The sequence below is a fragment of the Chelon labrosus genome (assembly GCF_963514085.1).
Source record: "Chelon labrosus genome assembly, chromosome: 5".
Lineage (NCBI taxonomy): Eukaryota > Metazoa > Chordata > Actinopteri > Mugiliformes > Mugilidae > Chelon > Chelon labrosus.
The window spans coordinates 14,153,331-14,174,723 of NC_140341.1; the positions used below are offsets into that span (position 1 = coordinate 14,153,331).

The window sequence follows — 21,393 nt, forward strand, 5'->3', positions numbered from 1 at the left end:
GGGAACAGTGTGTGACCTTTTAACAGTGCTGTTGTTCTTATGAATGGGCCAGCGTTTACCCTGCACCAAAAGCAAGATGTCGCCACAAGTGTGCGTTTGTTGGCTGCGATGACAATATCTGGCAACGGCGGACTCGCGAGGAGCGATCCGAAAAACACCAACAAGCACCTTTCTGCGTCTGTGGTCTCTCCCTCTCCCTCACCCTCTGCATACGTGTGCGCGCGCGCTCGTGTGGTGTGCATATAGGTAATAAGCTGCTCCGCCACTGCGCAACGATGGAGCTATCGCAACGATGGAGATGACGCAAACAGACCCAGCTCTCCGAAAAAGTGTTTCAAGACGAACATGGCGGCAACTTAACCGCGGTCCAAGATGACAATGGCCAACAGGAGACAGGATTCGATGCTTTACGCCCAGGTACGGGACAGAGAAACCAGCCTGCCTGCATCGGAAGGGCTCGTTGCTCTCCTTTAAGTGAATCTGCAAACCGAACGGCAGCAGACGCGCAGCATCAGTACCGAGAGGCTCGCAACAGCTGGTCTCCCTGCGCCCCTGACGAGACAAACCCGGAGAGGGACGGTAAGGAGAGGGGGGCATGCGGTCAAAGAGGACGCCGTTTCCCCCCGGAGAGCCATGGAGAACCGGGATGCGGCAGCGCGAACCTTAATCTGTGCGGGCACGCTAATTGGATCGGAATAGCACCGACTGCTGCGGGCGCGATAGTGGAGCGCCCTGGACCGGCGGAGGCACGGCACCCCAGCGTTACAGAGGAGAACCAACCGGAGTCCATCTCCCAAAAAGTCAATGAGTATTGTGGCAGAGCAGCCCCCGCGGTGGAGTCGGCCAGGGCAGCACTTTCCTAAAATATGACCAGGGGTGCTTGGATGCGTCGGCAGCATGACGAAGGCTTAAAATACTGGTTTGCACCCCGAGAGAACGAGAAGCCATTTACCGAGTCGGAGCGGGCCCAGAGATGGCGACTGTCGCTGGCCTCTCTGCTCTTCATCACCGTCCTACTCTCTGATCACTTGTGGTTCTGCGCCGAGGCGAAACTGACGCGAACCCGAGACAAGCGGTCGGACGAGGGGCTTGCAATTACGGACATGGGCGAGTACCCAAACTCCCTCCACCAACACCATATCCCAACATCACCTGACCCCCACCATCTCGCCAGAGAGCAAGATGTTATTTTTCTAGGGAATTCTACAAAACCTCTGTGGCGAATGGACACCTGTCACCCAGACAGCCTGTCCAAAGACTGCTTTACTTTCACGGACGCGGAGACCGTGTGCCTGGGCCTCTCTGGTGGAGGGGAAAAGGGGACACGGTTGGCGTACGTGAATCTGAGCGATTTGTACCTTTCTTTTTGTAATTCCTACTCACTTTTGGATTTGTTTTACGGGTTTACTAGTCCGGACGATATGAATTGCACCCTGGATATGGCCATGGGGGTGGACCTGCTGGGATGCAGCGAGTGTGTTCGGGCTTATCAGCTTCTCGACCAGCAGGCGGAGGAGAACTACCACGAGTTTGAACTGCTGGTTCAGAAATACGAGACGGATGCATACTCGGTTAGGACGTGCATGGAGGAGTGCAAGGTAGGACTAACGAGGCCGGTTCTGGCACGCGCCCATACACACACACACGCACGTGCATTTAAGGGGGTGGGTTCCTGGTTGTCATGGCAACCGTTGGGCATATCTGTCAGTATGCTGGTATTTTTTTTTTTTTTTTAGTATTCAGACCACCAGCAGGCTTCCAGTGCTGCCACAGCATCATTTGGCCTGTCAGGGTTTGCACAAACACACAGCCACACAGAGGAACAAAGCGACTCCTGCACTCCACCGTGCACTCACTCTTCTTTTGTTCCCCTAGCAATCTTTCTAACACGGACTGCTTTGTGAACTTTAGCCGAGGAAGTGACGTTTGCCACTTGGAACAAGATCCAGGCTTCCTCAGAAGAGGGGAGAGAGAGAGAGCGCCGTTGAGTGGTGCACGTTTCAATATCATTAATAGCACTCCAGTGATTTCTGTACCTAATCCAAGCTTTGCAACTGTCCCCAGTTTACTTGTTAGTCCCAGTGGCACAGCAGCCTCGGAGCACATATCTGTGGCTTACATGGCGTGCAAGTTAACAGCGTTGTAGCTTTAAATCACCTATACACACAGAAAAACACAGTTTGGTGTTGTGTAACCTTTAGCATCCAGTCCCACTGCGCGGTGATGAACAAAAGCCGTGAAATGAAATAAGGTAGTTAAAATACACTTTTTACACAATGCACAATTTGTTGTGCACTGGACTGTGGCAGAGGCACAGAGGAGGGTCTTGTGTTCACTGTCCATGGTGCTGAAAGGAGGCTCAGCAAATGGCCTTTTAGTAGGATGCAGTTATACAGTATATACTTTTTTTATATTTAACATATTTAGTCATTTGTCATGAGAATTAGTATGGCAGTAAATGTAGTAACCTTACTGACACAACGGTCAACATAATTTCTTGCACTACGTTTAGCAGTTAAGCATATTCTCCATCTCTCACATCAGATTTAGGTGTGTTTCCTTGTTTGGCTTAAAACCCAACAGAGATGTAAAATATGCAGTGTGGGGGGTCTTCCAGGAATTGAGATTCAGTGGTATGGACAGTATGGAATGTGCTTACAGACACTGGGGATGTGGGAGTAAACCCTGACAAGGACAGCAGAGATTTATGATGTGAGCTTGGCGTGTACTAGTGGGGCTGGAGTACGTGCATCATTAGGCTGCGTGCACTACATCTACAGATTTATTTTCACTTGTCACGCGTGCTGTGAAATGTTTTTTTCTTTTTGATGCGCCATAGCTTGACCGATTTTCTCATCTTGAAGATTACGGTTTTGAAAAAAAAAAAAATGGTATCCGACGGAAGGCGAGTTGCATAATCACAACAACAGGAATGAACCTTGGGAATCAGGAAACCTTCTTTCAAAAGTCCAGCTGTATTGATCCCGCAACCTGAACTAAAGCTAGGTGGTCAGGGAGCTGGGATGTCAGTGCTGCTAATCCATGTGTGTGTGAGGAATGATAGTTAGTGGGAGGATGAACCGAGCAAGGACCTTCACAATGGGATCATGTACTGTAGTATGTAGTTTAGTGAGTCATACCTCAATTTTATGCTTGTTTGTCAGAGAGTGTGTGTATGCATATGCATGCGCTGTATGTATGTGCATGAATCTATTTTCTATGACTTATAGCTGCTTCCCTATTACGCCATCTAATCACTAGTGTGCTTTTGCACTCCTACTCTTTGCTAATGCAATAAGACTCGGGCAGGGCTACAGCAGCCTTTTAGCCCCTTTAGTCCAATCTGAATTGCTAATCTGCTTCAGTGTTCATGTGACCTTTGTGAAAGCAGAGCACCCCGGGCCTGCTTCGCAAGCCACCGCTCCTTTAAGAACCACTCTGCTGGACAATAAGAAGACATTAGGCAGCTTGAAACAATAATTATTGCTATTCACCCTTACCTCCCTTATTTCTCTCATCTCAGGCTTTTTTCTGTGTCAATGTTCAAAAAGTGTGAGATTATGGGGCAAAATACTTGGTCTGATTGCTCTCATTCACTTCTCATATCGGAGTGAATTGACTCAGGACATGCTGCTAGTCTCTTGAAGATGCGTGGCGGCGGCAGCAGCAAAACCAAATAAGAACTGAGTGTCCCTTCTGGTTTCTGTTAGATTTGAGTCTTTGCTTATTATGTTCATACTGTGGGAGGTCATAATGTTTGCTGTAAAGGAGGCCTAGCTTGTGGCCTGGTATTGCTCCATTATAAACTAATTTAAGGACAATATTAGCCTAGCAAGATTTCCAAGATCAGATTTTCAGAAACTGTTCAACTGAGATGGAAGAATGGCACAATGAAATCAAAGAAGACAAATAAAAGCAAGTCTCAACCTGCTAAAAAAGTCCTACATGCACATTTGTGGCTTAAGTGTCTTCTTCAGTGTCATTTACCTTTATTAGTTGTCCTCGGCTATCAGTGGAGTTGGTCCTCCCTTGGCCATTAGTTTCCTCTTGTATCACACGTCCGATAAAAGAGAGCGAGCGTCCGTAGGCACCCGGGGGACAAGACTGAACCACTGGTGATGACTTCTAAAGTCTGCGGCCAGCGCACACTTCAACACATCAGATTACTGTGACAGCCCGGAGCCACTCACACATTTGAGCGAAAACGCTACACTCTGCCCGTCGCATGTGTCACGGATCATGGTTGCATATCCTCCGGTTGGGTGGCTCGTCCGCACAGTCATCGACCCTCTTTCTCCTCCGCTCCGGGTCAGCAAGCTCCGTGCAGACCGGCGCGTTGGTCAGTTGAACCCTTCGTAGACAGTGGTTGGAGCCATCGTGTTTCCCCTTCAACTGGTTACCTTCCTCTCTCCAGCAGTGTGACAATTCCTTCCAGTTACACTATGGCTTCACTGAACTTTGTGTTTGGTTGGGGGTTGGCTAAAATACAGCTCATCAGATGCAGGGTTGTTTATCAGCTACGGACCATCAGCTGCAGGCAAAACCGATCACAACAAAACATGAAATATATCTTAAACACACAGCATATGCATCACTGCACTCACTTGTGCATATATGTGTATGTTTTCACGTGTGTATGTTGTACCCTCCACTTGTGTTTTCTCTATTGCACATAGCCTACCGTGTTTATTTCATACACGCACACTTGCATCTACACACACACACACCCATAAATGTTATTTAATCGGGTTGTCTCACTGAGATTGAGCTTTGTTTTTCTTAGAGACCATGAAACATTCATAATTAGACGTATACGTTTTACACGGACAAGTCGGCACACACACAGACGCGCACACGGCAACACACACACACACACACACACACAAGGAGCCCCATGCGCAGTGTTTCCTGCAGGTCCAGACCTGACTGTCCCTTCCGGTGTAATTTAATTTGCACTCCCATAATTCTCTGCTTCTCTGGTGGCCGTGTCTCCAGGGCTCTGTCTCAACATGTTGATCTCCTTTCTTCTTCTTCTTCTTTTTCTTCTTCTTCTTCTTCTATCTGTCACTGCCTCTCTCTTACTGTCACATCCTCTTCCTCTTTGTCTGTCTCCCATCTGTGTCAGAGCTCTGAGGAACCGACATCACACGTACACATGTCCAGTATCTGCGTCCACATCACCCCCACCCCCCACCCCACCTCACCTACGTTCTTTCTTCCCATCAGGGGACTTGGTTTCTCTTTCCCTCTCCCTTTCTGGAAGTATGTGGGTGTTGAGCTCTCTTTTCCAGCTGGAGTGATAGATACTAATCTAGGTTAAGGTCCTTTCCTTCCCTTCAATTACAGGCCTGTCCACACAGATACCACTGTATTCTCGTCTTCCCTGCCTCTCTGGTCGTTATTCAATCACATTTTCTCCGCTATCACTCTCTATTTCTATGAGACTATTCACTGGAGCCCGCACTGAATTTAGTTCTTTGGGTCTATGTGTCAACTCCAATTCTGGCTAAAGCTGTTGGGGATGGGAGTAATTAGTTTTGCAGACATTAGGTCATGTGGGTAAACAGAAATTCTGACCTGACGATGGCACTGTGTAATCACTTTTATGGTGACTTATTTGACTTTTCACAATGTAGTCTGAATGGAGGAGGAAAACCTTTGTACCAAATTTCAAAGCAATCTGCCCAACATTTGAGACTGGAAGTTCACTCTTAGAAATGGCAATATCACGACAAGGTCCATTAGTATCTTGAGTTTTTGATTAAAGTACCTGATCTTGCTCAATAGATGGAGACTGTGATGGAATGGTGGATGTTAAAATTCTCATTCCTAGTTCTTTGGTAAAAGGTTTCATCACTGGAGAAAGATTGCGTGATACGAATAAATGAGTCATAACATCTATGAACATTGTGGTGAGAATGTTTTTTTTTTTTTTTGTCAGTCCGTCCAGCAATGGTTGAGATATTCCACTAGTACAGAAGTGTCAGCCTGGTGTCACTAAGCGCTTAGTGGGTGGATCAATGGAGTACCGAGAACACCTATGAGACATTTCACAGCGACCTTCAGAATATGCCAAATTAAGCAAACATCAATCCAACTGAGCCCTGCCACTAACATGGAAAACGATGTATACAAATAACAAATCAAAATCAGAGCTACTTATATGAAGTGCGTTATATAATATCAGTATGGATCCTTCAGATCTCCATGAAATGTTTTGTAGGTGTTCTTTTGCGTCGCATAGCCACACTCTCATCAGTATATGAGACTGGTAACACACCATTTGTATTTCACCAGTATGTTTCAACTTATAAAGAGAAAATATACCTCTACACGCAACTGGATAGTCCAACAACCAATCAGAGTCACTGTTATAGGCGGTTTAGACTTCTGCGTAGCTACAGTGACAGCCCAGACCATATGCAGACCCTAACGCCGTAGCCTGACGTGCACCTCCCCAGAAATGTAAATGTCGCGGTCCGATTGGTTGTGACGTGTTTCCGCTTTAGCATTTCTGGCTGCTTCTCCGCCTTCCGCAATTGTGGATGATCGGAGATACAAACATTTGTATGACTCGTCTTCAGCGAAATGTTGGCAAAAGTTTCAGTCGCAATTGTTGAAAGTGAAGTAGGAAGTACAAAAATTAACGTGACTAGCAAAAAAGACTCGGCGCCGACTAGTGTTTGGGTGGTGTTTTTACAGAGCGAGCCAGACTGGAAAGTGCACAAGTATAAATGGCTTGCACTGGTGCTGGCTATGTGCGTAGGCTATGGCGTCTATGTCCTGCAGTACCTTAAATGCGCCATTGACGCTTCTGTCCATCACAGTATAAAGCCTGTCCAAATGATTTGATTGGCCGGGCAGATCTTTGCCAGAGCATAATCAGCTCCCAATGAAGCGACTCCAGACCAACTGATCAGATTGGTCAGCTTCAACTGCACTTTTTGGGAAGGGAGGGGGCCTCCCTAGCTTTCTGTCATTACAGCGAACACATAAAAATGTTTAATTAAATTGCTTCTCCTTTGGAATGTACGCAAAATATAAATAGCATTCATAATCGTAGAATGCTTGGAACCACGTATGTAGTAATGCGGCATGTTTCTTTTATTTGAATAGAAAATCATGTTGTACTAACCTGCGCATCTGTTTAAATGAACAGCTTCTCATATAAATTAAATGAACAAAGTCTTTGTCTGAGCACATAATGTACAGATGGTTCTGCTATCAACACAGGCGGCCTGGGCCTGGTGGATGTCCTGCACTTTTGTCTCTCTTCCTCAAATTCAATTAGGGCTCTGTTGCTTTTCCACACAACTCAAACAGATCCAGGGAAACTCCCCTTCATATGAGCAGCCAGTGTTTGTTTCTCCCCAGGCAGGAGATAAGGGAATGCGTCTGTACGAGAAGAACACAGCAGCACTCCCATGGAAACGCCTCCTCGTCATTCTCTATTCCCTGTCTACACAGCACAATGAGATCGTACACTTCCCTCCCTCACTGCCGTGAGTCTCGGCTCCAATGAGCACATCCACTTCTTTCTCTCCGTGCATTTCCACCCGTCTCTGATGCAGGCCTTGCTCTGAAAGTCTTCTTATCCTGGCACAGTTATCATGTCGATGCAGGTCCCGTTTCCCCAGTGTGTGAGCACCGCTTGGGTGTACTAAAGAAGTCAAAATAGAAGCGCACACCCATGCTCTCGTCCATGCATGTGACCACGCTTTTTGTCTGTGCACAAGAACAACCTGCATGTATTCAACCAATCACTCCAAACCATAGCCCGGCCCCACTCTCAGTGAAAGGCAGGTTTCAGGGAGCCCTTTTAATGTGTCCAATTCAATCAAATCCTTGACATAAACAAATTAGGACTTTTACAAATGCACACTTTGTTATATGCCTCTCCTCTCCCCCCTCTCTCTCTCTCTCTCTCCTTTTCACTCTTAAGCTTAGTTGAATGAGTTGATGCGTGGGTGATGTGTTAATTTTGATTTTCTGTGACAAACTGGAGAGAGAAGGGGTGAGAGGGGGAGCGGAAATGGCTTTATAAAACCATATAAAAGGAGGAATCAAATCTGCAAACATCAGGCATTCATTATTATTTTGAGGTGTCCACATTTAAATACATTTCAGCATCGCAGAAATAAAAGCGGCCATCGTGTTTCCGTCCACATTTTGTACTTATGTCCAGTAGTTTGCTGACATCTACTAGCTCAGTTGTTTGCAGTCTTGGCTAATGGTGAAAATAAGAGTAAGATGACAACCGAATGAACTAAAGCATGTGAGATATGCAAATGCTGCCATGACAGGCCAGGAATGTTCTGCTTTGTGCCGAGACGCGCATGTTGCTTCACTTCTTCTGCACGAGGCTGACAATGTTCAGTGTTTATCTGAAAGGAAGAGACATTTTCTCCTCAATGGAAAGTGTCATTGATAAAAATGGATTCCACTTAATAATCAGACCTTCATTGAAGCAGCACCGTGGGAGCAATTCATAAAGCGGGGAGTGAATCTATGCGCTTATTATTATTATTTTTAAGTAATAACAGTAAGCTTTGCCGGTGTTGTACATGCGATGGATGTGAACTGGATGTAGCGGAGCCGCACATTACATTTTATTTATATGTGAATGCGTCTGAATTATGAATGAATTCGAGGAGGACAGGAAATTCATTCTGTGTGTAATTATTTAATGAATGAGGGTTAAAGAATTAACAAAAGTTTTAGCAGAATATGCAGATAAATGTCGTTTTCTTCCGATACGATTCTGATGAATGTGTATACGGCGCCCTGTATATACTGCTGGAAACTGTCCAAGCCGACTGCAGCTTCTTGACACCTCCCCCGGCTGCAGGCACCAGCTCTTGCCCCCTCTCCAGGCGAGAATGGAATCATCTTAAGCAAGCTTACAGTTTTTATCAAATCAAACCACTTCCTGCTTGCATGCACAAATAGCAGGGTACTCAGTTCCCGTGCACTTAACTTCTGAGGCGACATTTCCTCACAAGCTGCGAGTAACTAATCCTGGGACCTAAACCTAAGCCACCATAACCGTATCTTTAACCATCTTGAAGCTGAACCCGGGGTGGGTGAGAGATAGCACTGGTTGAAAATAGGCCGACAAATCTTTTCTACTGGTGTTCTCGAGTCTGACTGATAGAGGATCCACACTGGTTTGTACTGCCTCCTGGTAACAGCCACACACTCAAAATCTTAAGTTCACCTAGTGCACTTTTCGCCTTGCCTAGAAACTAGATTTCTGCAACAGATCTATGCTGTAGGGTATGGAGCCACGTCTTAAGCTTAACGTGCTGTTCCTTTCCCCAGAAATGTGAGTACACGTCTCAGACCAAAACAACTGACTGGTCCGAAAAGCATTTCCTCATTCACGTCTTTCAGTGGCCGGACAATCAGCTCAGTTCCCCTACACACCATCTACTCTGACCACATCTCTCTTTTCTGCGTTGCAGTGATTTCAGTAAAAGTAACTCAGCATTTGTTAGCTCCAACTCTAACACGATCCACTCAGTTCCAGGTGCCATCGTTTGACGTGTGACAAGAAACTCAATGCCGTGGCACAGAAGGCTTTGTGTAGATCTGACATCTGGATGGTGACTGACCGACGTGTTTTCTTTCCATAACTGTAGAAACGTAACACTTGAACTTCATTGCACTGACTTGAAAGCATTGATCCCTTTTGTGTAAGGGAGTAATGCAATGAGCGAGAGTCCACGTTTGTCCTGCTAGATTATCCGTTTGGGTCAGCCATGTGTTTGTGTGCCGCCTTATGCATATGGCGCGTTCCATTCATCTCTGAAGTCAGTACACCGAACTAAGAATAACATCACACCTAATTTTCTGCATTTTTCGCAACTTTTAGCACTTCTTGAGACAAGAACAGGCAGCAGAGCTAAAAAACTGTAGATTACAAGAGCTGTCGAAGCAGACGTCCTATATTTTAAGATTTAGGAGGTTCTTTTAGACTTTCAGCCTTGGGAAGCCACCTGAGTCAAAATTTCCTGATAACTCCGAGATTGCAGCTCAAACGAAATGCACCAGTGGTTGTTACCTACCTAGCTAAGCTGCTAAAGTTGCGAGCAATCTACTAACGAGCACAAGTCATTTTTCCTCTGTTTATTTTGCTAAACAGGTTCATGTGCATCACCAACTCTGCAGAAAGCTTGGGAAAACTTACAGGCAGACGTGGGATTCGGTTAAATGGCAATAAATTCAAGTGTAAACTAATTATAAAGTGTGAGATGTGTAAAATCACATCTGTACTTTGTTAGCATACGAGACGCCTGAAACGTGGTCTGACAGATGAGAGGAGACGAACAAAAGCGTACAGGAGATATAGAGAAGTGTGCTGAGGAGCTAGAGCCTGAGCAGAGACAGAAACCAGTCACAGTTCCCAGACTCGGGTGACATTCTCACATTACTGACTCATCATCATCATCAGTCGCTCACAGCATGTCCTGATTCAGAGAGAGCATAGCAGAACAGGGAGAGAAGATGCGGTACATGCAGTCTCCTGTCTATAAACTCATACTGTACTCTCAATACACAGCATGAGCAGACGCACTGTAGTACAAACAACAAAATGCACGCCATCAGGTGACACGAGCACAGAAAGAGAGGGAGAGAGAGCGACAAACGAACGGTTAGATTAGAGGAAATATGCGTGCAGCCTGATGGGCTTGTGTCAGACAACCCTCCCATCCTCTGGCGTACAGTATTTTGTACAAACAATTGATTTGAGCACCTGGTCCTACATAATCCTTTCCATTTTAATCAGGCTAGTGTTTCTCTCAATGAGTGTGTGCATATGTTAAATGAGGCTGCACGTGTCCATGTGCGGTGATTGCACGGCTGCACAGTAGAATGCTGTGCTGTATTTGCCACAGGGAAATGAGATTTAAAGGAACAGCGTAAGCAGCAGTTTGATGGCCACTAGCTGGTTTTTGTGCCAGGGCTGGGAGCATTGGAAGCCACTTCTGGTTTTGCAGAGTCTTGCTAGATTTGCTACATGTCTACTCTTTTGGAGTATGATGTTTTAATTAGTGAGCTTTAGATGTAATTCTAGGGGGGGCCAGTTTTGCTATAGCTTCACATTTATAGATGTGATAGTAGCGTTCATCCTTTCATCTGAACAAAAAAGCATATTTGTCTGCAATGGAGACTTTTTGATTCTAATTGTGTATTAATCAGCTGATTAATTAATAAATTACTTTTATTAATTACATTCATTTCGTTCATGTCAGAATAAATATGATGACAAATCCCCATTATAAATCCCTACGGCATATCTGCATGATTGAATTATTCAAGAAATTAAATAAATCCAATTCTAAATACTGCGCTTTCACACCTAGGTTGATTCATTCATTCATTTTCTGTAACCGCTTGTCCTCTGGAAGGTCGTGGGAGGGCTGGAGCCTATCCCAGCTGTCATTGCGCGAGAGGCGGGGTACACCCTGGACAGGTCGCCAGCCCACCGCAGGGCTAACACAGAGAGACAGACAACCATTCACACTCACAGCCAATTTAGAATCACCAATTAACCTGCCGAGCATGTATTTGGACGGTTGGAGGAAGCCGGAGTACCCGGAGGGAACCCACGCGGACACAGGGAGTACATGCAAACACCACACAGAAAAGGCCCAAGTCGGCCGATAGATTCGAACCCAGAACCACCACAGCACTGTGCCCAGCACACCTACTGTAGGTTGATGCGCTGAAATGCAAGTTTTTACCACAAGATTATGACTAATTACAAATCTGTTTGCAAGAACGTAGAGTTGAGGGCGTGATACTGATACTGAAGCGGCTGTTCTTGTTTCTGAAGTACAACAAGGGTGAAAAATATTTCAAAGCTTTGATTTAGATTTATTTTTTGTCAGTCGTCGTGGATATTTTTATCCCTGTCTGGTACTTAGCATTGAATGACAGAGCGGTGAACATTTAATCCTTGTTTTATTTATTTATTCATTTTTGGTCGTATGAGGGTTTTGCCAGGCGGGGTGACAAACGTCTAAAATAGCATTCAGACCACATTACACTAAACGTCTCCATTGAAACCCAGATGCAAATGAGTTTGTGTTGTCCTCCTCGCAGCCCTCATTACGAAGCCAAAGAGGCTGATTATTCACATCATTGCTCCAGTGGCACCTAGCAACCACCTCGCCACTGAGGAAGCTTTTCTGCTGCATGACACATCTAGTATGCAAGTATGTCAGAGCAAAGTTTGGCGGCCCGATCGCCGAGCGAAGCCGTTCCCTTACCGCCACACCTCCCCCCGACCGAGTAATTTGATTGCGGATGGAGCGGGGATGTGCAGGGAGGAAGAGGGGTTATTGATGGGTACGGATAGAACATGGAAAAGGAACAAAGCAAGACAGGAGAGGAATGGAGGAGAGCTTGACCTGATGATGAGGGTCTTATCAGAGCCTCTTCGTAATGGTTTTTCACCTGCTGTGTGTGTGTGTGTGTGTGTGTGTGTGTGTGTGTGAATTGGACGGATAGTGGAGGGGTTAGTAGGGCTTTTCACCTGCTGTAGTTCCCTTGTCTAAAACCCTTTTGTGCATTTGTCCTCAACCCCCATCTGCCATTTGTCAACTGAGACCGTGTCCATCTTTCTTCACCTTTTTACTCCATCGTTCCCACTTTTATGCTTTTTTTATTACATGTCTCCTATCTTTCCCCCTGCCTGCCAACTCTTGCGTGCGACACGGATGGAGCTCCAGTCCTGTCCCGGTTTGTCTCCTTTGTTGCGGCGTTTCTTTACAGCGCCACTGACAGCGCTTCACTGATTCCCCTCTAAATTATTTATCTATCATTGACTTTTCAAAAGCACAGAGGAACAACTGGAACACTCCTCTCCTTTGCTCCCGCCGCCTTTTGACACTTCCCTGTCCCTCACTTCACGCTGTATTCGCACATGCGGGTCGAGGCATGGCTAAACAACACCTGAACTGAAACACACACAAAGGCGGCCTCATTTTAATGGGAGGAACTTTGCCAGTAAACCAGAAATCCTTTCAGGCACAGCTTTGTATGTGTGCGACTGAATTATCGCGACTACAAAAGAGCATTTATTTGAACTGCAAAGTTCCTGGTTTACGTGGCTTTATTATAAAATTTTGGAGCAGAATTTGAATGTAAAGAGGAATGGTAGACAGTTAAAGAAAACCAAACAGTTCCCAGAATGACGAAACTACGAAAAGCTAAGAACAAGCCACAACAAAAAATCACTTGGGAGCTCATCTCTACTATGGAAAAAGCCATCATTATCTTCCTTCTTACCTCCGCGTATCCTCTTTCCAGCAACAAACATCACAGGCACACAGCTGTAAATAAAAGAAGCATACATTACAAGCTAGTTTGATGCTTTTTAACTCAGGTTTTGGAATATCAAGAACAATGAAACAGGCATATACTAAAACACAATGTTAGTTCCTGGCCTTTTCCTGGCCATTTGATCAAAAAGGCCCTAAAGACTGAATTCTCATCAGAGCTGCAGTACAACACGCTCCGAATCCAATAGAGCACAGTGGAGACAATGGGCGTTGAGTATTTAGACAGTAGGGATGAGGCTCACTCAAATTTAAGCTATTTGTGGGGTCTAGAAAAGCACTGTGAGTGTGTTTGTTTGCTGTAACCTGGAGGCCATCAATGTGTTTTTTGTGTAGATATCCCCTTTCCATCTGTAATCCTGTGCAGTCTGACCTCTGCGTTGACGTTTTCTCCACACCGCCACCTCCCTTTCCCTCGCCGCCCATTTCCTCTCTGCATTTATTCCATTCCTGTTTCCATTTTTATCAAGGTGGTTGCCCGTCACAAAAAAAAAAAAACGCTGCCCCCCCTGTTCGTCACCTCCTCCTTCTCATTCTCCCCGTAGCCCTAATCCTCCTGTGCAGGCTCTTAGCTGGATAAATCTGTCTCCCATCCTTTCTCTTTATGGCAGGATTTACAGCAGTATCCCTTCACATCCCCCTTTTAGCACTCTCATGGTAGCTTCCAGTGGTGCAAGGTCATGCTCTTTGGAGATCATACAATTCACTTGCACAGTGGGGGAAAAAAAAAAAAAATTAAAAATTGTGCGAAGGTGTCTCAAAAGCACAAATTAATCAAAATATAACTGGAACGGGCTGTGTTAATGGGTTAAGCAGACATTACAAATATGACGGGGAAGGAAGGGCGTTTTAAAAAAGGAGACATTTTGATTATAACCCAGGCTGTGCGGTTAAATACAGGCTGGATAAGCCAGACAAAGAATATATTTAGATTTCGTATTATATACTGGTGTTTTCAAACAGTATTTTTTAATGTGCGCCTTAGCATTTGAAATGAAAAAAGATGAGACTGGGACGGGACTAGTCAAGACAGATTTTCTTAATTTCTTAACAGCAGTGTTGGTGGGATACCAGGGAGGCCATAATATATGTATGTACGTGGTGACTGCGTGAGTGAGGAGGGAGAGAATGAGGGCGACGTTCAAAAACCGACTTATTGATTTCCCATTTGAAGGCAGGGGGGAGGTTTTGGATGGGAGAGATTGGGAGGTGGAGGCCGTCAAGTAAAAGAAAGACACAAGGTGGAAAGACATGCACACAAAAAAAGAGAGCGCGGGTGGCGGGGGGTGGGTCTGAGATTGTCAATAGAATGAATAGAATAGTCGAGATAATGATTTGAAACGCAGTGTGGTGGACACACATGCTGAAGGAGAGTGGACGGACAGGGGGAGGGCTGGTAGTCGGAAGTATGGGGGCTTGACCTTTCACCCCCCCAACTCTCCTCTGTCTGCGATTAATGCTTTCAGTCCAGGCACACAGATGCTGGTAACACAACTCTGGCACAGAAAGTGACGGTGACTGATTAAAAGGGGAAGATGAGAGTTCATATCCTGTACAGAGGACAGCACGACTATTACTGACAGAGTCAATTTGCCTCTTTCTTTCTTTCCCTTTCATCTATTCCTCTCTCTCTCTTCCTGTATTGTTTCTTTTCTTTTCTTTTTTTTTTTCTAGAAATGCAGATCTGCCTTTTCTGACCTAAAAAAAAATATATATTTTTTTAAATTCTTGATGTAAAATTGTGACATTTTGCACTTCACCCTGAACAGACAGAGACATCATCAGGCTCTTGTTTGTCCAGCACACAGAGATAGTGCTGTATAATAACTGCTGTTGTGACAGACCTGACAAACAGCACTGAGCGGCTGTTTGTCAGCAGCAGGGCTTCCCTCTGCATAATTACATGTTTCTACATCCTTTTACCAATTCACCTGTGTGTGTGTGTGTGTGTGTGGCTCTGACTAAAACTGACAAGCTAACACGAGAGGTGGGGGAAGAAAAACAGAATCGTGATATTCTGCAGTGCAATATGGTTTTAATACATGGATGCCCAACTATTGTTGGCAATCTATTTTATATATATAAAAACAGGAATTTAACATTTTGGTACTAATATAATAAATTCAATTGTATATACACCTATCAGGAATAGGATTATGACCACCTTCCTAATATTGTGTAGGTCTCCCTCGTGTCTCCAAAACAGTTGTATTGTCATCAGAGAATGGACGTGGGCCTTCTGAGGGTGTCCTGTGGAGTCTGGCAACAGGATGTTATTAGTGGGGGCCTTTGCGTCTTATGGGTTGAGGGGAGGGGCCTCTGTGGATCATCCCACAGACACATGATGAGTTTGGGATCTAGTGAATCTGGAGGCCAGGTCAACACCTTGTGCTGTTCTTCATGTTTTTTTGAGTTGTTCCTAAACCGTTTTTGTGTGTGTGCCTGTGTCAGGCTGCATCCTGCTGGGGATGGCTGCTGCCATTTAGGAGTGTCATTGTTATGGGGTGGGGGCGCCTGATCTGGTCTAGGTGGGTGCTACATGCCTAAGTAACACCCACATGAATGCCAGGTCCAAACATTTCCCAGCAAAACACTGTATTGTCACAAGATGGTCAGTGTTATTTACTTCTCCTGTCAGTGGTCATAATGTTATGCCTGATAGGTGCATTCAGTCCTATAGATGGTAGTGTTTTATAGCAATGTCAGTGCACAGGAGGAAGTTGGTAAAAAAACAGATATGGATGCAAAACATCCCAAAAGGGTTAAGATTACAATAATACCTTATTGTGACTTTACCGTGCTAATATCATATTATAGATCCCTTATGCAGTGATTCCCACTTCCACTAACACATTTTTTTTTCTGCAAGTATCTTATTAGCAACACTTTATTGTTAATGAGATACAACATCAGTCCTCAAGTCCTATTCTCATTCATTAACCTTATTATAAAACCTGCATGGAGCATACTGTATCTCCCCAAGTGTTATCCGCACTAAAGTAATTTTCAACACTATTTGTTGTACAGCAAAGGCCTGCTTTAGGCTTCAAATTAAAGTGCGTTTTAGGAGAAGCGGTGGTAGAAAGTCTGCAGCGCGGCCAGCAAGAGAAAACTATATTTAATGTGGATCTGTGACGCCCAGGCCGCTTCAGAGCAGCTGATCTGAAAGTTTGGATAGTTGCACCTCTACTCTTTTCCACTCCCTGTCTGGATTTCTCTCTCCGTTTCTCTGCACGCTACGCTCACGCTTGAAGCTGCGTCACAATCACGGAGCAACAGTAGAGAGAAGGAGATCACAAGATGCTGTTACAGTACCAGCCTTTGCTTGTGAAATTTCAACCCCGTTTATGTTTGTTTGTTGACACGTGTGACCGTGATTAGGGCATGTGTGTGGCGTGTTTACTGCGTGTGTGTATGTGTGTGTGTATAATAGTGTTCCTGTTTGTTCTTGGGGCTCAGTGTAATCACAGCTCTAATCTGTGTGCTAGGATTCTGTGTGTGGGTGACATTAAAGTTCTCATTAGCACTGTAACTCAGCACCAATGTCACTGTGAAGACACCAACGATACATCCACTGCAGCAAAGTCTACCCGCTGTGTGTGTGTGTGTGTGTGTGTGCGCTGTGTGTGCGAGTGTATAAGCTTAAGTTGATAGTTTGAATGATGTCTCGCACCCATTCTCCTATTTTTCTTTTCTTAGTCGTTGATTTCATTACTTGTGCAGACAAAATTCGAGAGAAACATTCGAGTATGCCGTTCAACAGAACTGCACTGTGAAATGGAAATAAAAAAAACAATGTCTGGTCTCGCTGATGAGATGAAACACACTTTGCTGAAACATACCACATTCTCATTTAATAGCAGTTCTCGCTTTAGAGGCACATTGGATGTGGCCTGTGCCGAGGCGAGGCTGGATGAATGATACAGAAGAGGTGGAAAGAAGGAATAGTTGGGAAGAAGGAAGAGACAGGTTGCTATGGTAACAGGAAATGGGTTGGAATTGAGTGAAAGATGTGGTGTGGAGCGTTTTACTGAGTGGAAACCACAATAAATGAGTGCGCGCTGCAAGTTTGACCACTCCTGTTCTAGTCTCCAGACAACACGAACCGCTGTGTAAATGGCCCTTTCTCTTGTCGCCCATATTCGGCATCCTATTTCTAGATCCATCACTTGACCCACCTCTGAACGCCATGTGAACGAGTCTGGCTTCGAGAGCTCTGCACCAAGTTAGTCTGAGTTGTTTGTTGCGGCAGGCGTATTAAAAAAGAACCAGAGCGAGTGAGAGAAGTGGGTCAGGGTAGGATATGCGCCTGCACTCAGGCCGGTTCTGTCTGATTTCACACATCCCGGCTAATCAGCTCCTAACACTTAGCATCCTCACTCGCATGCTAACACAGGCACAGCACACTGCTAGCTGTCCTTGTGAGAGAGAGGATGTCGGTAACAGAAGTAATCATCTTTGTTTTGCGGAAAGAAATGACATCCAGTGGAGAATATTGGGGTCATTTAAAGTAAGCTAGCATGCTACGGATTCACAAACCGATTCACATCTGGTTTTCTTGGATGCGGTGTTGCGATACTAATGCGCAGCCGGGCTTCTTTACGTTGTCACCTGCAGCCTTAGTTTGAAACAGAGCAGATTTTATGGGTCGGGATAGTTTTTCTTGCATGATTTTTTTTTTTTTCTTCTTGCCGGTCGGATGCAAAAGACGGCAAAAAGTGGAAGCGAGAAAAGGAGTGGAGAGAGTGATAGCAGATCCATCAGACGTGTCTCTTGTGTCCTTGGTGACGCAGATCTGCAGTTTCTTTTTTTTTTCTGCAGCAGGAACAACACAGAGCAGGAGGCAGAGAGAAAGAGAGCACATTCAGAGGGTCACGGGCTGAGACAAACACCGAAGCTCAGGGAGTGAACATTCGGCACCTGCAGTGGGACTCGGCTGCTGGAGTTGTTCTTTATTTTCTGGGAGAAATGGGGTCTCTGATTTGCATTATGCAGCATCCCAGCTGCAGTGCCAGGTCTGCTGCAAAGTACAAAGTTAACAGATATATATTTTCTGTATGTCATATAACAAATAGATTTCTTATATATTCCTTTCCCTGTGCCGAGACAGTTTTTGTTTTTGATGGTGTGGTGGTATTTTTGGCTAATTAATGAACAAGTCTAATCTAATCTATGAGCCTAAACCCCGAGCAGAATAGTATGAAATAACGCTGTCTTCCTGTTGCACAGGTAAATGAGGGAGCGAACAAGTTCACTTAGTCATGCAGGGTCACAGCCACAGGGTCCCACCACTTTTACTGCACAAAGGAACACTTAAGCTGCAAATACAGAACCTATGGGACCTATATCACATACTCAATAGTGCTTGCAAGTTCATATAATATTCACGGGAGTATTTCTTGCGGAGGAAGTGTGTTATTAACACTCAAATGAAGATGTTCTACATAAAGTACACAGAGTTCATTAAATGTGCACTTCGTCTACGTCTTTTTAAAATTTTAACCAGACATTTTTTAAGCATATCCACTCAGACTGGGGCTATAAATGGACCAGCGAAAACTTTTTGCTTAATTAATAAATGGTTAATGCCTTTGAGACGGAACACTTAATCCTGCAATACAAGGGCATTTGGTTGAACATTCGCTTTCAGTGTGTTTGATATCACCGTCCTCAATATTTAATGTAAAAAATGAAGGAAAAAAACTGAAAAAAAAAAAAATGAAATGGGTCTTTCCATTTATCTGCTCTTCCAAATAATAAAGCTTTCTAAACTTCTTTCCCCGCTGCTTTAATAATACAGGAGTGCATGTCGAGAGCATGTGACCCCTGATGAGTCACTAGATTCAGAATTTTTCAAACAGCGGGCGAAAAGTGCGAACACGGACATGATCTGATTCAGTAGTACTTCATCAGTTGCGTGGTTGACATGGGCTTAGTAACACTGTAAACTAACAAGGAATCACATTGTTGCCCAATGTTAGAAACAGAACAGCTTTAGGAGAGGTTTCATTAAGAATATTTGTAATTCATGCTTGGAGCAATGTTGTCTAAGTGTCTAAGCATTGAGAGCCGTGTGGGCCCAACCATTGATTACTAGGACCACCTTAAGCAATTATCTGGGTAATAATACATTTACTAAATGTAGCTTTTAGCGTGAGTTCGGGAAGGATAATGATCGTCATTCTAATTTCCTCCTCACACCAGGTCTCAGCTTCTCATTAACTGTCCGGCAAACGCACTAGGAACCAACCAATGATCATCCTAGCTGAGGGGTACTCTACAGAGTACAGGGCTGGTAATGCCTTTTCTCTGTAACTGCAGTGAATGGTGCTTTCTTTCGCCTCTGTCACCGGTGTCCACGGTCCATCTGTGCTTCCCCAGGGGAGATTTCTAAAAGCTACGCTTGACCCTATCAAAAGTGGTAAATTGATTCCATCGATGAGGTCAACCACCCTCCAAAATTATTTTTAAAAGGTCAAAGATAATGGTAAAATATGCAGTATATATGCAGCATATATATATAGAATACTACAAACGCCTTGCATATCCTTTATTATCACGCTAATTAATGTCAAACTATTTTAGCACACTACCCAACTCAAGTATTTCTCATTTACGTTGTTGGGACAATATAAATACTTCCTGTTTTTTGTTTAGCTTTACTTTTTACAGGTATTTCTGAATTAATTAAGTCACAAGGTCACATGGAGGTTGTTGGGGTAGATGGTGGGCCTGCAAAGCCCACTGCATCACTCCCACATCAGAGACCTGAGTGTTCATGTCCCGCACACCATGGCATTCTCTTAAAATATCCGTTCACCACCCAGAGGTAGCTTATGTAAACATGTAATATTCAGTATTTACATTTATAAATGCAACTTGATCCAGGAAGTTTTATCAAATCTGTAGTTGGAAGTTAAAAATAAAAAAAATTCAAATGGTGACGTGTGCATTTGTAAAGTCATTTTACATTCGTGCAATAAACTGCAGGTTGCAATAGTGGCCGATCTCTTGTATGGCGGTGAGAGTCAGCCCCCAGTGGTCGGTCTGCAGTGTCCTCTCAGTATCAGGTGTGCTGTGTCGACGTTATTTCTACAAGACAGCGTCGCACTACTGGTTCGGCTCCGCTCACTGAGTTGAAGGAGTGCTCCGGGCGTGAGCATTTTGGCATGGCGCTCAATTTTATTGAATTGTTGTGCTTTTTTTTTGTACTGTTAACGAACTGCTATGCTTGGTCCAGTGAACATAAACTCCTCGACTGCATCTTGAATATCAGCCGAGAGCAGAGTGGCACCATTCTGATATTGATCACTGCCCTCCTCTGATTGCAGGCAGCCTCTTCTGGGTTGACTTCATGACTTCATTATTCGAGCTTTATTTCTACTCTGTAACAACCTGATCTTTAAAACATCAAGAGGTACAATAATTGAGATTCAAAGTCCGGGTTTTTAAACGTTCTCAAAGAGTAAAGCGATGACAAATTGTTTTTCTTATACAGTAAATGTAACTTGCAGCCCTGTTCTGGATAAAATTAGGATTAGAGTTTGTGTGTGCCAATGTCGAGTTTGCTGATCTGCTATTTGCTGTGGGGAATAAAAGCTAAAATGAATACAACTAGGAAGTAGTTTAATTTGTAGAGGCAACTGTAGCTTAACAGAATGTCTCTTTCACACTTCCATTCCTCTTGAAGAGCTACAGAACAGATATGCTGAATGTTTGCAAATCCACTTTAACAGATGAACCTCTATTTACATTATTAGATGGATTGGACAATGAGCGGCCAAGCAGCTAGTAGTGCAACCATCAATCAGCTAAACAATAGCTTCTGTTGAGAGATATTTGTCAAGAAGTCGTGTAGACGTGTGTAACGCGCCTTCAAACATTCGCGATACCACTGCGGCAAGGGAAGTAAAATGTAAACTGTAAGCAGCTGTTTCCATTATTTTCCTTGACATCCTCTGCTCTTGGTATCTGTATCTTGTGACATACAGCTGAGAAAAATAAATTTTTCCCCTGGAAGGCATTACCTCAAACCCACACATTATTT

At 44.4% G+C, this 21,393-nt stretch overlaps 1 protein-coding gene across 1 annotated transcript in view; it reads left to right on the plus strand.

Moving 5' to 3' along the window:
* Window positions 1–866: 866 nt before the first annotated feature.
* Window positions 867–21,393, plus strand: part of nalf1b (NALCN channel auxiliary factor 1b) — a gene marked incomplete at its 5' end in the record, with an annotated part of 72,462 nt that continues 51,935 nt past the window's right edge. Inside the window, one exon of the mRNA XM_084544802.1 lies at window positions 867–1,598. Within this exon, the coding sequence (XP_084400928.1) occupies window positions 867–1,598 (732 nt within the window). The remainder of the gene's footprint in view (window positions 1,599–21,393) is intronic.